Source organism: Phascolarctos cinereus, unplaced genomic scaffold (assembly GCF_003287225.1).
Source record: "Phascolarctos cinereus isolate Bilbo 61053 unplaced genomic scaffold, phaCin_HiC Scaffold_5;HRSCAF=322, whole genome shotgun sequence".
NCBI lineage: Eukaryota > Metazoa > Chordata > Mammalia > Diprotodontia > Phascolarctidae > Phascolarctos > Phascolarctos cinereus.
Genome location: NW_027555958.1, coordinates 453,085,967 through 453,100,204, shown reverse-complemented (window position 1 = coordinate 453,100,204; position 14,238 = coordinate 453,085,967). Strand labels below are relative to the sequence as shown.

The 14,238-nt window shown below is 50.9% G+C and overlaps 1 protein-coding gene across 7 annotated transcripts in view; it reads left to right on the top strand.

Moving 5' to 3' along the window:
* Positions 1-13,574, top strand: part of TUT4 (terminal uridylyl transferase 4) — a 70,175-nt gene extending 56,601 nt beyond the window's left edge. For 3 of the 7 annotated variants that reach the window (XM_020987780.2, XM_020987783.2, XM_020987779.2), the window contains 13 exons: positions 220-309; positions 1,980-2,093; positions 4,844-4,921; positions 5,041-5,218; positions 6,911-6,958; positions 7,046-7,128; positions 7,281-7,396; positions 7,937-8,112; positions 9,590-9,690; positions 9,950-10,472; positions 11,890-12,063; positions 12,306-12,438; positions 13,052-13,574. In XM_020987780.2, the coding sequence (XP_020843439.1) occupies positions 220-309; positions 1,980-2,093; positions 4,844-4,921; positions 5,041-5,218; positions 6,911-6,958; positions 7,046-7,128; positions 7,281-7,396; positions 7,937-8,112; positions 9,590-9,690; positions 9,950-10,472; positions 11,890-12,063; positions 12,306-12,438; positions 13,052-13,205 (1,968 nt within the window). In that variant the 3' untranslated portion in view covers positions 13,206-13,574. The remainder of the gene's footprint in view (positions 1-219; positions 310-1,979; positions 2,094-4,843; positions 4,922-5,040; positions 5,219-6,910; positions 6,959-7,045; positions 7,129-7,280; positions 7,397-7,936; positions 8,113-9,589; positions 9,691-9,949; positions 10,473-11,889; positions 12,064-12,305; positions 12,439-13,051) is intronic. The other 4 variants (XM_020987784.2, XM_020987781.2, XM_020987782.2 and 1 more) reach the window with 3 other exon arrangements.
* Positions 13,575-14,238: the final 664 nt, after the last annotated feature.

The window sequence follows — 14,238 nt, the reverse complement described above, 5'->3', positions numbered from 1 at the left end:
CTCCTAGAGCACACTTGCACATGTTCTCTCCTCCTTCTCGGTGCCAGCCTCTGGATGTGCTCGTGTTTGTCAGGACCTGGCCTTCCCCCCGGAGGAGGCCCTGTGCCATCTCTGTCACTTGGGAAACTAGCTTTCCCATGCTAAACAGCGTGGGTTTGCTTCCAGCTGTGAACTCTTGTCATGCATTGGAATGTTTTCAAACACAAAGCTGTTTTTCAGGCTCAGCATAATACAAGAATGCTGGCTACGTATGCAGCTATCGATCCTCGGGTGCAGTACTTGGGATATACCATGAAAGTGTTCGCCAAGGTAGGCAGCCAGCGAGGGTGGCTTGGGAGCAGGCAGCATGCTGATGGCTCTGCAGAGACCTGTGTGTTCTCAAATGATCTCATTGCAGTTTATTTAGAATTCACATGTGAGGTACAGAGTGGTTTCTCCCCTTCTGAGGTATGCGGTGCAGTTTAAGGACCTTGGAGACGGAGAAGGAAAGTTCCTGGTCCATGGTATCTCACTCTTCCCCCTGCATCTTTTCCCCCCTTTTTTTCTCTCGCTCCCTCTTCCCCCCTTTCTCTCTCTCTTCCCCCCTCTTTTTCTCTTTCACTCCCACTCTCTCTCTCCCTTCTTTTTCTTTCACTCACTCTTTTCTTCTCTTTTCTTCTCACTCCCTCTTCCCCCCCTTTCTGTTTCTCTCCTTTTCTCTCCAACACACACACACACACACACACACACACCACACACACACACACACACACACACACACACACACACACTTGTGTCAAAGCCAGTCCCTTTTTTTCCACTTTGACCACGCCCCATGAACACTTTGAGGGTTGGAGGTGTTTTCAAATTAAATTGAAATGCTGAAGCTTGACCTTCTTGCTCCTGTCTTGCCTAGGAGGGTTGATGTGTGAGTCTTGTGCGATGTTGCCTCTTTGTCGGTTGGCTTTTGCTGTGTTTCTGTCCCTTCTGTTGATGGGCTATGTTCTGCACATTGGGCCTTGTTCCTCCAAGGGGATGGTGGTGGCAGGTGCGCCACCCCAAGAAGATGGAAGCTGTTCAGTGTTGAGGCTGTTGGGACTAGACCAGCCCTTTTAGGGCCTGTCATGGAGCCCTTGGGGGGACACCCGAGAGGGCTCTCTCTGCCCCATGGGCACATACTGCCTTCGTGAGCTCTTCTCAGAAGAAAGGTCCAGGTTTAGCCACTTCGAGCCATGAGTATCCCATTGTAGGGCATATACCACTGTCCCCTTCTGCAGGGTACGGGGAAGAGCAGGGAAGATCAGCCTCTCTTGGCCAGTCCATTGTGCATGGGGCTCCCCGATCATGATCCTGACCCTACTTGGCTCTCCCTCCACTGCCCATAGGATGAAGTCTAGCTGAGACTCTTGTGCTTGGCATTCGATGCCCTGGGCAGGCATCTTTCCTGCCTTTAAGCTCTGGGTACTTAGCTGTGGAAAGCCTCCCCCCATCCCCCCCACACTCTCTCCTTCACAAGAGCTCATGGAGGGTTCCGTGAATGGGTCTGGTCCTGTCCAAGCCTTTTCCCTCCTCCCTACCGTTTTAGATAACACCTCTTGCCAAGATTTAGCTCAGACCCCACCTCTTTTCTGCAAATTGCCAGCCTGCTTATACCCAGTGTGTGCCTTTTGGACCACCTGCCAATGTGACCATGGTAGTCAAAAGCATTTTGGAAAAATCTAAAAATTCACGTCCAGGTTTAGAGCTTAGAGGGTCATTTTTCCCTGAAGATGTTCCACAGAATAAGATTAAAAAGGAAGGCTAACCTTTGTCAGAAGCTCAGGGTTCAGGTCCCGACTGTCCTGACTTTGTGTAACTCTCCTGTAACCGTGCTGGGTCTGCGGGTCTTCATCTCGGAGGCAGGGGAGGATTGAGCTGGCAGCTGCCAGGCTTCGTGGCCCTCCGTGGGGGTCATTGCGTTGTCTGATCTCACACCTGACTTGCGGTTCGTGCTTTTTTAGCGCTGTGACATCGGTGATGCGTCCAGAGGAAGTTTGTCCTCCTATGCTTATATCCTCATGGTGCTGTACTTCCTGCAACAAAGAGATCCCCCCGTGATCCCAGTGCTCCAGGAGGTGGGTGTTTGGGGAAGAGCATGCAGGCGCAGGGGGCTCGGGTCTAGCTGAGAGAATGAGGAGGAAGTGCGAGGCCCTTCTCAGGCCCATGAGACCTTTCTGTCTTGGCGTCTGTGATGTCTGTCGCAGATGCACTGAAGCTTCTTTTGACTTTTTCCAAGGTAGTGAGTGAGGTAGCTAAATGGCCAGCCTCAGACACTTAGAGCTGTGTGACCCTGGGTAAGTCACTTAACCTCTGTCTGCCTCAGTTTCCTCAGCTGCAAAATGGGAACTAGCACCCCCCACCCCCCAGGTTGTTGTGAGGATCAGATGAAATGGTATTTGTAAAGCACGTAGCAAACCCTAAAATGCTCTACCATTGCAAGCTGTCCTCACCGCTGTTACTACTACAGAACATTCCAGAGAAGACCTGCTGAGGACAGAACGTTAAATTGAAAAAAAAATGTATGGCACGTGCTAGGATTTTAGCCATCCCGACTTTCCTTGGATCTTTCTGTCTCAAGATCTCTGTGACCCGCCTGTTCCTGGTGAAAGCTCTTGGCAGGCCGGCTGTTTCGGTCCGCCATGCCCTCGTATAGACTTTGGTCCGTAATAGTTATTACATCCCTCCAGGTCTGGGAAACGCTGAGCCTCTGGGCACCTTTCTTTCCAGAGCTGTCTTCCCAAGCACCCGGCTGTCTGTTTTCACGCCCGTTCCCTCGTGGATGGTGAATCAGGAGTCCCATTTTATCATGATGTAGGAACGGTCCTTCTCTCCATCACTGAGCCCTGCCTTCTCTGCAGTCAGTGCTTTTGGTCCCCTCCTCAGCATCTGGGAGTGGCCAGCTCTGGTTTCAGAGAAGGGCGTTTACTTGGACGTGGGAGCTAAGAGATAGAGTTATTTGGGGAAATTGTAGGAAATCACCAACTGGTGAAGCATCTGGTGGGTGTCTGTGCTGAGCTAGAAATACGAAGGATTTCCATGTGCACCAGTTAGTCGCAGCCCCTGGGGCACTCTCCTCTCCCCCTTCTCCAAGACTAAACAGTGAGATGAAGAGCCCCATTTGGCAGGGTCCCCTTTCCTCTGGATGCTTTGTGCTTGGGGGACAGCGAGTATTGCTCCCACGCCCAACTGCTGGATTTATAGGTAAAATTCAGGGGGTGCTAGGTTGCTCATAAAAAGTGGCAGGCTCTGTTTAGAGTCCTAGATTCCTAGACTTTTAGAGCTACGAGAGGCCTGAGATGACAGTTGTAGACTGTCCGAGTGCCGACTCGTTATCTGCATCCCAGTCCTGTGCTTCTCACTTGAAACTTTGCCTTCATCTAATTATTTTCTGTTGTTAGGAAGGGCTAACTGTGCCCCCTTGGACCCAGCAATACCACTACTGTGCCCCTTAAGCCCCAGGGGAACAAAGAAAGAGGGAAACCCTAACCCCCAGGAACACAACTATTGATGGCAAGTGTTGTGTGCTGGCCTGGAAACCAGAGGGGAGCCCCGTCAGCTGGGATGGGGTCAGACAAGTTATGGTTGTTGGACGTGATGGGAAACTGTAGGGCCATGAGAAGGGAGAAAGGGGACGGTTCAAAGAAAGCTGGACCAAGGTTTCCCGTCTTCTAAGAAAATTGTGAATGAAGTGAGCAGAACCAGAACGGTTTATGCCATGCCATAAGCAGACAGCTTTGGCAGATTTAAGAACTCCAGTGACCACAAGGACCAGCCATGATTTCTGCAGGATCCAGGGTGGTCCCTGTTGCCCACCTCCCGACAGAGAATTGATGGATTTGCTACAGAATGACTTCCCTGGTTTTTAGACACGGCCTGTGTGGTAAAGTGTTTTGTTCAACTATCCATATCTCTTATGAAGATCTTATATTCTTTTTCATTTGGGGGAGGGAAGTAGGAGAGAAAGAAAATAGATTTTTGTTGATTTCGTGTGTGTGTGTGTGTGTGATGTGTCACAGATGCACACACAGATACATAAAAAAGTTTTTGAGGGGGAGCTTTTTTGGTGAGGCAGTGGGGTTACATGACTTGCCCAGGGTCACACAGCTAGTAAGTATCAAATGTCTGAGGCTGGATTAGAACTCAGTTCCTCCCGACTCCAGTGCCAGAGTGCTATCCACTGTGCCACCTAGCTGCCCCCTAAAATTTTTTTTAAGAGATCTAAACTTGGAGTCAGGACATTTGGGCCCAAATTCTGGCTTTGTTATGTACTTGCAAGAACGTAGAAATGTTGGGAAATCTGCTGACTCTACAGGTCACTTTTCCCTCTGCATTTGCTTCTTTCTTAGGAAGGTGGGTACAACACTTTGGCTGCTGACCTTACAGGGTTGTTGATAGGCCAGGTTTCGGGCTAAATAGGCAGTATTCCTGTATTTGATTTTAATTTTTTTATTTTTGGGCAATTGGGGTTAAGTGACTTGTCCAGGGTCACACAGCTAGTAAGTGTCAAGTGTTTGGTCTGAGGTCAGATTTGAACTCAGGTCCTCCTGACTTCAGGGCCGGTGCTCTATCCATTGTGCCACCTAGCTGCCCCAGTATTCCTGTATTTGGACCATCTTATCCTATTAAAATGTCCTTAGCCCATTACAAACATGCTTTCAAGTATGCATGATCCATTAACTTTTTGGTACTCTCCTGTCCTGTGTTTATTAGAGGAGGTATTACTGCTCTTATTATTATTTGGAAATAACTTTGAAGGACAGGCTTAGCGATCAGCCCGCTAAAAAGCTGCCGTGAAATAACCAAATAATTGGTTTGTTTGCTGCAGATATTCGATGGAAAACAGATTCCCCAGCGAATGGTGGATGGATGGAATGCCTTTTTCTTTGATGACATGGAGGAACTGGTAACTGTCACTGTCCTCTTGTTTGTGATAGGATTTGTCTAGTAAGTTCATGCAGAATTTTGACTTAGCTCTGTTGCCCCATTGCTGGGTAGTCCTAATAAATTTCTCTCTCCCTCCAGAAAAAGCGTTTGCCTTCTCTGGGCCAAAACACAGAGACCCTGGGGGAGCTCTGGCTGGGGCTGCTGCGCTTTTACACCGAAGAATTTGATTTCAAGGAATATGTCATCAGCATTCGGCAGAAAAAGCTGCTGACAACTTTTGAGAAACAGTGGACATCCAAATGCATTGCGATCGAAGGTATTTGCTGAGCAGCCTCACTGGGCCTGTGGATATCACCTCGGCGCTGGGGGTCCATAGAGGAGCATCCCCAGGGGAGGCCAGTGTGTGGCCTCCATCGTCGGCCTGGGCCTGTAGGACTTCAGGTGGTCAGTGTGTGGTTCAACTGAAGTGAGGTTTTTAAGCCTCTCTTAGGTATTACAGTATTGTTAGGGCCTTCTGCGAAGGCTTTCCCCCACTTTTGAAGACAAATTAATGCATTTGTTTCCAGTAATAAATTCGTTCTCAGAGTAGGCAGCCCTTCACTTATTTCCCACAGGGACTTTTCCAAAGCTTTCCAGGCCCTAGACCACATCTCCTCACGCTTGCCAAAGGCATCCCAGCCTCTTAGTTCACTAAAAAGATCTAAGCCATCCACAGTGAGCTTCCTCAGTTTCCCTTTTCCAGTGGTAAAGTAGTCATCATTCAAAAGCTTTAGCTAGTTGGAACACACTCAGCTATCCCACGTGTCTCTTGTGTTCTCAGATCACTGAGAACGTAATAAAGTCGAGATAACTTCACCCTCTGTGGATCGATTAATGCTTATTCCATGGAGTCCCTATTGTATCTCCTCATGCTTTGGCACGGGCTGCCATGCGTGCCTGGCATGCCCTCCCTCAGGTGCCATCCCCTACTAAGATGTCTTCCCTGACCCCCCGATCATCCTGTGTTTATTGTCTGGGTACTTGTGGATTCTCCCTGTTGAATGTAAGTTCCCTGAGGACAGGAATTTATTGTTTTTTATATATTTGAGATCCATAAGCCTTTAATCTAACAATTGTTGATATCCCCCAACCCCGCAGAAGCTGCTAGTGCACCCCCCAGTTAATCCATAGCGCATTTATTGAATGCCAGTTTGGGAAGGCTTCAGAAGCCAAGCAGGATTTTATATTTGATCCTGGAGATGATTAAATACAGGGCAGCCTGGTCAGACCTGCGCTTTAGGAAAATCCGTTTGGAGGCAGAATGGGGAGAGACGTGAGGCAGACAAGGCCCCAAGGAGGCCGCTCCAGGCAAGGAGGTAGGAGGGCCTGCTCTGGGGGGAGGCTTGATAAGGAGCGAGAGGGGGCCATACGTAACAGACGTGGGAGGGGGCAGAAGGCAGACGAGTCTGAATGAAGGGGAGTTTCTCATTTAGGGGGCAGGAATTCCACTGTGCCCAGAGGAAGGGGCCGGCAGAGGATGGGCTGGGAAGGGTATTCTTAGGCAGAAGGAAGTTCCTCATCCCAGGGATTGGGAGAGCAGTGGTGAGAAAAGCAGCTCTTCGGAAGAGGACTGGTGAACGTGAGCAGCTCCACCTCACGCTGCAGTCCAGACAGGGAGAAGTGGCCTTGTGTTTACTTAGTGATCAGTAGTAAAAAAGCACCAAGCACTGACTGTGTGCCAAGGCTGGGGATACAAATGGGGGGCAAGGAGACAGTCCCTGCCCTCCAGGAGCTTCCTTCTAATGGGGGAAGGCACACACACACGAGAGGGAGAGGGCGGAGGGCATTCTGGAGAAGTCAGGGGAGGACCGAGGAGACGCCCGAGCTGAGCCCTCCTCTGCTGGACATCTGCCACCTCCCCGGGTTTCTGACAGATGGTAAATGTTAAGGAATGCTTATCTTGGTTGGTTGCACCTAAAAATTGGGATTTCTGTTCAAAGTGCTTAAAAAGGACATCCTTCTTTTCTAGATCCTTTTGACTTGAATCATAACCTTGGTGCTGGAGTCTCTAGAAAAAGTAAGTTCTAAATAATATCGGCACTGTGGTTTTAGAGCAGGGAACAGTTAGTGTTTGCATCTTATCTGCCGCCTTCTTCCCTCCCAGTGACCAATTTCATCATGAAGGCCTTTATCAATGGCAGGAAACTCTTTGGCACCCCGTTTTATCCTCTTGTTGGGAGAGAAGCGGTAAGTCCATGTGCTCGGCACCGCAGATCCTTTCACACGCGTCTCATATGTGTTGGGTTTAGGGGAAGGATATACGTTCTCCTTCCCCCACCCACTCTCCCTTCACCTCGTCTCTGAAGGCAGAGTTCATCAGCAGGGGGTTTTCTTTCTAGGAGTACTTCTTTGATTCTAAAGTATTGACGGATGGAGAGTTGGCCCCCAATGACCGCTGCTGCCGTGTGTGTGGGAAAATTGGGCACTACATGAAAGACTGTCCTAAAAGGAGGAGGTGGGCGAGCAAACACTGGGCAGAAACTTGAACTGCCAAAAACAAGATTTAAAAGAAAGACTCTTGGGGTTGGGGGAGAGTGAGGGCAGGTGGCAGCTAAGGGGGAGGGGGGGTAGGCAGGGAAGGAAGAAGTATTTTATAGCAGGGAAAATGTGGCGATTCTTATTACCCCTTTGCCCCCCCTCCCCACACACACACACCACACACACCCCAACATCATTGTGTCTGTTGCATTAAACATCGGAGATCTCGATTCCTTACGGCCAGGGTTCCCAACCCACGGGTACAAGACACTTGCCAAGGAGCTATGGGGGATAACTAGTAACTAACTAGGTTAGCAAATTAATCTTTATTTGATTGCTTATGTGAATAGACTCAGTAAACTGTCAGGTTTCCTTTCACATTGCAGCCCGGGTTAGGGGAAATTTACCCCGAGCTAGGGATGTGGCTCAGATGATAGGGGATCGCGGACTTGGGCTTAGTTTTCCATTGGCCAAGGCTCCTTAGAAATACCTATCCATACAATGTTGTTGGCATCAGCGCTTTACTGTTTAGGCTGAAAAAGAAAGAGAATGAGAAAGAAGATGAGAAAGAAATGAAGGATGAAGACAGAGAACTTCGAGAGAAGAGATGTTTTATCTGTGGAGACGTGGGACACGTCAGAAGAGAATGCCCCGAATACAAACAAGCGCGGCAGAGGAACAACGGTCTGGCAGGTAAACATCTGGGCCTGGGTAGGCTGCGGTCTGGCCGGCGGAGGCGACTCCCGTCCCCCTGTCGTTAGGGCTCCACCTCTGTTTGCGAGGTGCTCCCCCCGACGGGACCAGAGGCGGAGAGAGGAGACCCTGTCTCCACGTGGGATGGGAGAAAGACGGCAGTGACTCTCCAGAGCAGAAAGGGAATGGGCATTGATGAAGCCCCTGCTGTGTGAAGGCTCTGTGCTAAGTGCTTTACCTAGAGATCCGCTTTCTAGTTTGGGCAGAAGGACAGCCAGCTTGTGATCTGGGCTTCAAGGACGGGTAGACGTCCGATCTCCAGAGCCCGTTATGGTTGGGGAGCATGGTCCTCCATCTGGGTGGAGCGGGGGGCCAGGAAGGCAGTTCGTGAGAGCTGCTGTTGTTATGTCTACACTTCCAACTTCCTGGAGTGGGATATGTTCCTTTTTTATTAAAAAAAAATGCTTTTTATTGCTATCTTTTGTCGTCATTCACTTATATATCTCCTGTGTCTTTCACTTTCCCAGAAAACCATAACAAAGAATTTAAAAAAAAAAAAAAAGAAAAAAGAAAAATTTCAGCAAAACCAACCAATCCATTGAGAAATCTGCCAGCGTCTGCAGTGCTCCACAGCCGGGGGCCCTCCTCCCCCGCTTCTGCGCTGGGAGGAGGAGGGGTCTTTCCGGGGTCCTTACTTGGAGCCAGGCTCACTCTCAGTCATTCTTGGAGTGGGCACAGTGTTGGTTGAGATCGTTTCCTAGTCACTGTCCTTTCCACTTCCATTGCTGGCGTCATTATCAGTCTTCCCGTGCTTCTCTGCCCTCTTCTCATTCAGCAGATTTGCCATTTGTTACAATAGTCATATCTCATTACCTTAGCTGACCACAGTTTGTCTGGCTTTTCCCCATGGATTCGCATCTGTGTTATTTCCAGTTCTTTACTACCACAAAAAAGGCTGATAGAAATATCCTGGTGTTTGGAGGACCTTTTTGGTCACTGATGTCTTTGAGTATATGCTTAGGAGTGGACTTTCTGGGTTGAAGGGCGTGGACATTTGAGTTGCTTTATTTGGATGATTCCAAATTGCTCTGCAGAATGGTTGTGTTCATCCACAGCTCAGCTCCACCAATAATGCTCTAGGGTGCCCAGTGTCTCACAAGCCCTCCAAGATGTAATCCTTCTGAAGGGAGCTTTTGTAAGTGTCCTTGTGTGAGCACCCTCACCGCCAGACAGCCGTTCCTTCTCTTTCCTTCGGCTCAGAGGCAGCCCTGTTTCTTAGCATCTTCTCCCAGCCCCCGGAGAGCAGGAGTTCAGTCTAAGGGCTGGGGCCTTTGATGTTACATATCAGAGCCAGGATTCAAAGCCAGCTCTTCTGAGCCTGGCGCACCTTCCACTGTGGCCCAGCTTGTCGAGTAAGAAGTACCAGGTGTCCGTCTGGTCGTCACCGGCTCAGGCCCCTGTGCTGTTTCTCCCTCAGGTGCCCAGCTGGTACGCAGCCTCGTCAGCGCCCCGGCAGTAGCCGGCTCGGTCCAGCAACAAGTCGACCGGCCCTCACGGACCAGGCAGCCCTCTGAATGCGTAAGTGCGATTCCCTCGAGAGCCGAGGGCCGGCAGCATCTGCCCACGGTTGGCGGCAGGCTGCTGGGGCCCCCGCCTGGGGTGACTCCTCCGAGCCTTCGCGGCCCCTTCTGTACGGTCGGTGGCGCCCTTCACATGGCCGTGGTGGGAGAAGCGCCAGAGTCGTAACTGTCTGTGGCTGGCCCGTGGTCTGTGCTGTGTGGGGGTGCTCATGATGGACCTCTCGGATCTAACTGGGGACTCTCTCTCTTCTCTGCAGTCTGATTCACAGCCGTCATCTTACTCTCCACAGCCCCCGCCATTCCCCCAGAACTCTCCTCAGCCAGCTTCTCTTGCCCAGGCCACGCCACAGCCCATAGCCCAGCCCAAGCACGGCCCGCCACCGGCGGCCCAGCCGCCACATCAGGTCCAACTGCCTTTGTTTAACTTTCCCCAGTCGCCCCCAGGTCAGTATTCTGCCCTGCACAGCCTGGGACTGCTGCAGGTGCACCCCCACCCCCACCCCATCCCTCTCCCAGGCACTACCTGGCCGATGCACGGCCCCGTGATCCACTCGGCACCAGGGAACCCTGCCCACCCCGCCGGCGTCCCCTTTCCCATGCAGTCTGGTGGCAGTGGCGCCGGCAACGGCCAGAACACTGTGAGTCTGAACGACCCCAGCATCATCTTTGCACAGCCCGCCGCCAGGCCCCCCCTGGGCATCCCCGCTTCTCACGAGGGACACTGGCACAGCCCTGTGGCTCCAAGCTCACTGGTGAACAACGGTGCGGTGGGGAACTCAGGTAACCCTTCCCTCCCCCGTCTGGCTTTGGGGCCGCGGTCAGAGCGGCCAGTCTGGTGGTGTGGCGTCAGGGGCTCTGGGTTCAGGAGTCACAGGAGCCGCCCTCGCTGACTGGGTGGCCGGGTACAAGTCACTCCTTCCCTCAGAGCCTCAGTTTCCTCATAAGAAAAATGAGGGCATCGGGTTTGGATGACCTTGGCCAGGCTGTGAGTCTGGGGAACGTTTGTAGAATAAGTCCTTGATTGAGTCGTGGTGTTGGTCAGACGAGGTCCTCAGACGACAAAACTCGATAAATGTGTTATAACTTGGAGAGCAAACATCCAAAGCCCTGAGTTAAATACACTCCAAGTCGGTTTTTCTTCACATCATATTAGGGATTTGAGAGCAGCCTGAAGTTGTGGGGAAGGCACAGGAATTGAATTCAGGAGTCCTGAGTTCCAATCCTCATTCATAGTAGGGGCCCCTGGACAGGTCACTGAGTCTTGTGGTCCTCCAGGCCACTCTCTGAGGGAGGGAATTGCAGATGGATGGTAGATGTGCCCCCCTGAGGAGTCCCTTCATGGATGAAATCCCAGGACAGACCCTCAAAAGCGGGGATCCTAATGCTGAGCGCTGCCTGATTCCTGCCTCCAGTAAGCTTGAGCGGCACAGAATGTCTGGGAGTCTGGAACACAGGGCTGCTTGGGTTCAGTCTGCAGGGAGTTCAAGCGCTAGCCCACCGAGCTTGGCCTCCAGGGAAATTCCCCCTCCCTCTCAGCCCTAAGGGTCATCCAGCATGAGGGAGAGCCCTTTCCTGCAAGGGCCTGAGGAAGCCCAGCCTGCCTCCCATCTCACCATGGGCAGGTCCCTTCACCTGCCTGGGAGTCTCGGTTTCTTCATCTGTAAAAATAAGGACGATCAGTCTTGGATGAGCTGTGAGGAAAGGGCGAATCGGCTTTGTTGGGCTCTCTGATTATTTAGAGCTTTTTTTTTTTTGACCCCAAGCCTCAGTCTGCATCTTTGAAGCTCTCCCCCCACCCACCCCCATGTAGCAGAAGAAGAGATTGTGACCTGGAGAGATGGAGTGACTTGTCTTGGGTCCCACAGCGGAATTTCCAGTAGAGCCGGGGCTGGAACCCAGGGCTTTGGCGACCATTTTCCTTATGACCATCTCAGGACCCCAGAGAGACAGATTTTGATCAAAGTGAAGAGGAAATTTCTAACAGTGAGGGATACCTAACAGTTGACTGAGCTGCCCCAGGAGATTAGGATGCTGGATGGCCCACGTTAGGGGCAGCGTAGGCTAGGATTTTTAGGGCAAGTAGAGAGGTTCCACGTTCTCTGTGGATCTGAGAAAGGGCAACGGCAGCCTTCAGACTGCTGAGATGCTGGACCCCGAGTTCTGACACATCTGTCTTTTCCTTCCCTTTGGAAAGCAGATCAGGGCTTTCAAGGACAGTTTGCAAAACTGACCCCTCCAATTCCTTGGGATCACGGAGCCCCCGCCCACTTCCCTATCCTCCAAGCGTCGTGGCCTTACGGTGGCGTGCCTCAGAACTTCCTCCAGCAGGGGAACGCCAGCTTTCAGCCGAACAAAGCTTTCTACCCTCCAGGTACCACTCCTCACATGCCATTGGCCGGGCAGGGCTGCTGCGTCTGTGTAGGGCAGACCAGGGTCTTAGGTAGGAACCTGTGAGTGGCTCTTGAGCCCATTCCTCCAGGGAGCCAGGCTGGGGGTGCTGGGCCCGGAGGGCAGTGGAGGGTTTGCCATGCGTGGGGGGTGAGCCTCCCCGCTAAGAGGAATTTAGAGGGACAGCTTTATTGTTTCCCCTAAAAGTCATCTTGGTTCTTACAGGCGACATAGGAGGTCTGGGCTTTATTCCTCAGTTGGTGTGGGGCTTTTCTAGAGAAACAGAGAAACTATTTCCTACCCTCACTATGGCAATCAGAAGGATAGTGCCCTGCATGCCCACTGCTGTGAGCTTCAGGTTTGACAATTCATAAGTCTCACTCGATCCTTGGTACACTTAAGTCCTATGGTTCACGTCACCAGAGCCTTCCTCACTGCCCAGCCAGCCGTTCTCCAGTCAGAGGTCTCTGCCCACACCAGGGGGAGTCTTCTAGAAGAGGGAGCCAAAAGTCCTCTTATCTGCAGGGAGCTGGAGACCATGCTCCTTCATGTGGTTGCCCTGGACCTCCAGGGGCACTGAGCTTGGGGATGAGGGAAGCCTGACCCTTCCCTCTAGTCCCTCATGTGACAAGGGTCTTTCCACCTAGGTTGGGAGAAACTCCCGTCGCATAGGGCTCTGGGGGGGCCATCAGAAGTGTGTCCCTGTGAACCTCCTCTCCCCGTCCTCCACTCCCCACACCCTTGTCTTATTGAAATGAAGGTTAATGTGATGCATTTCCTCTTCCCCTGTTCTTATAACATCAGTAAGAAGTGTAACAGCAGATAAAGGTCATTTATGGGGTCTTCAGGGAGCAAACAGACCGACAGATAGGCCCCCTGGTCCTCCCAGATGTAGCCATGTCCCCAGGCACCCACCCAGAGGAAATGCACTGTGATGTAAATGAATCTGCTTTGTTCTGGTTGGTTTGCAGCTGGCCCACTGATGCCAAGCAACCCGAGATTCCCTCTGCTGTCTCAAGGGCACCCGTCCCTCAGCTTGAACTACATCCAGCAGAAGAAATGACATTTCGTGGAAAGCAAAGCAAATCAGGTCCTGGATTTAACATTTTAACACAACTTGTTTAGATACAGATTATTTAAATTTAAGACTGTTTTTAAAGTGTATCATTTGTATATAGATACAAGCTATAGTTTTTACTAGTATCACCAAAATGAGTGATACAAATTTCATCTATTTTATTACCCTATTTTTAAGGGACTTTTGTGTTTTGTTTTACCTTGATGAACTGTAAAAAGAGAGAATTTAAAAAAAAAATTAAGTTCTTTATTTTCTATTAGCTGTATTCATACTTTGGTTGCTTCAGACTTTATATATATTGTTCTTAAAAATAAGAATTAGGAAGGGATTTCATGTGTTTTAAAATTTGTCACTTCTATTCTTTACAGAACCATGTAGTGCCAAAAACTTTTAAAAAATAAAACAAAATTGCAACAGCAGGAGTCCGTGTTTTTTTCTTCTCCGTACTTGCCTGTTGAAAGTTCACAGGGACAGCGCTGCAGTAGTTCTTGTCACCTGTATTGGGAGAAGTTCTTGTTTCGGTAGATTCCTTCTTGAGCCACACAGACGTGGCCAGTCGCACTGCGGAGATGACAGAAGGGGCAGTCGACAGATTGCATTCACAATCCGTGCTGGAGTCCCTCACAAGATCTTTGAAGGGAAAAAAAATAGGCCTAAAAACAACAGGCAGGCTAAGCTTTGCGCTTGGCTTTATGGAGAGACTGGGCAAACGGTAGGTTTGGAGTTGGAGGGCCTGAGTTCCGACCTCACTCTGCCGTTACTCATGTCACCTCTGCGGAGCCGTGTCCTCTTCTGTTTCCGTGCTTCAGTCTTGGGAGGAGGCATGCCCTCGCGCCCCACAGCCAACACCAGTTACACGCTGGGATGCAAGATTCTCTCTGGTGATTTGGGGGTGGTTAGTGCTGAATGCTCAGGTGCGTAGAGAGCTGCCTGGGGCCCTGGAGGTGATGCAGGACTGAGCCAGGATCCCCCACGAGCCAGGACTGGAGCCCAGGTGTTCCCGAGGCTACCCACCAGGCCAGGCTGTGTCTCTGATGATATAGATAGGTAGCGTAAGATGCTTGAGGGGAGTGAGGCAAG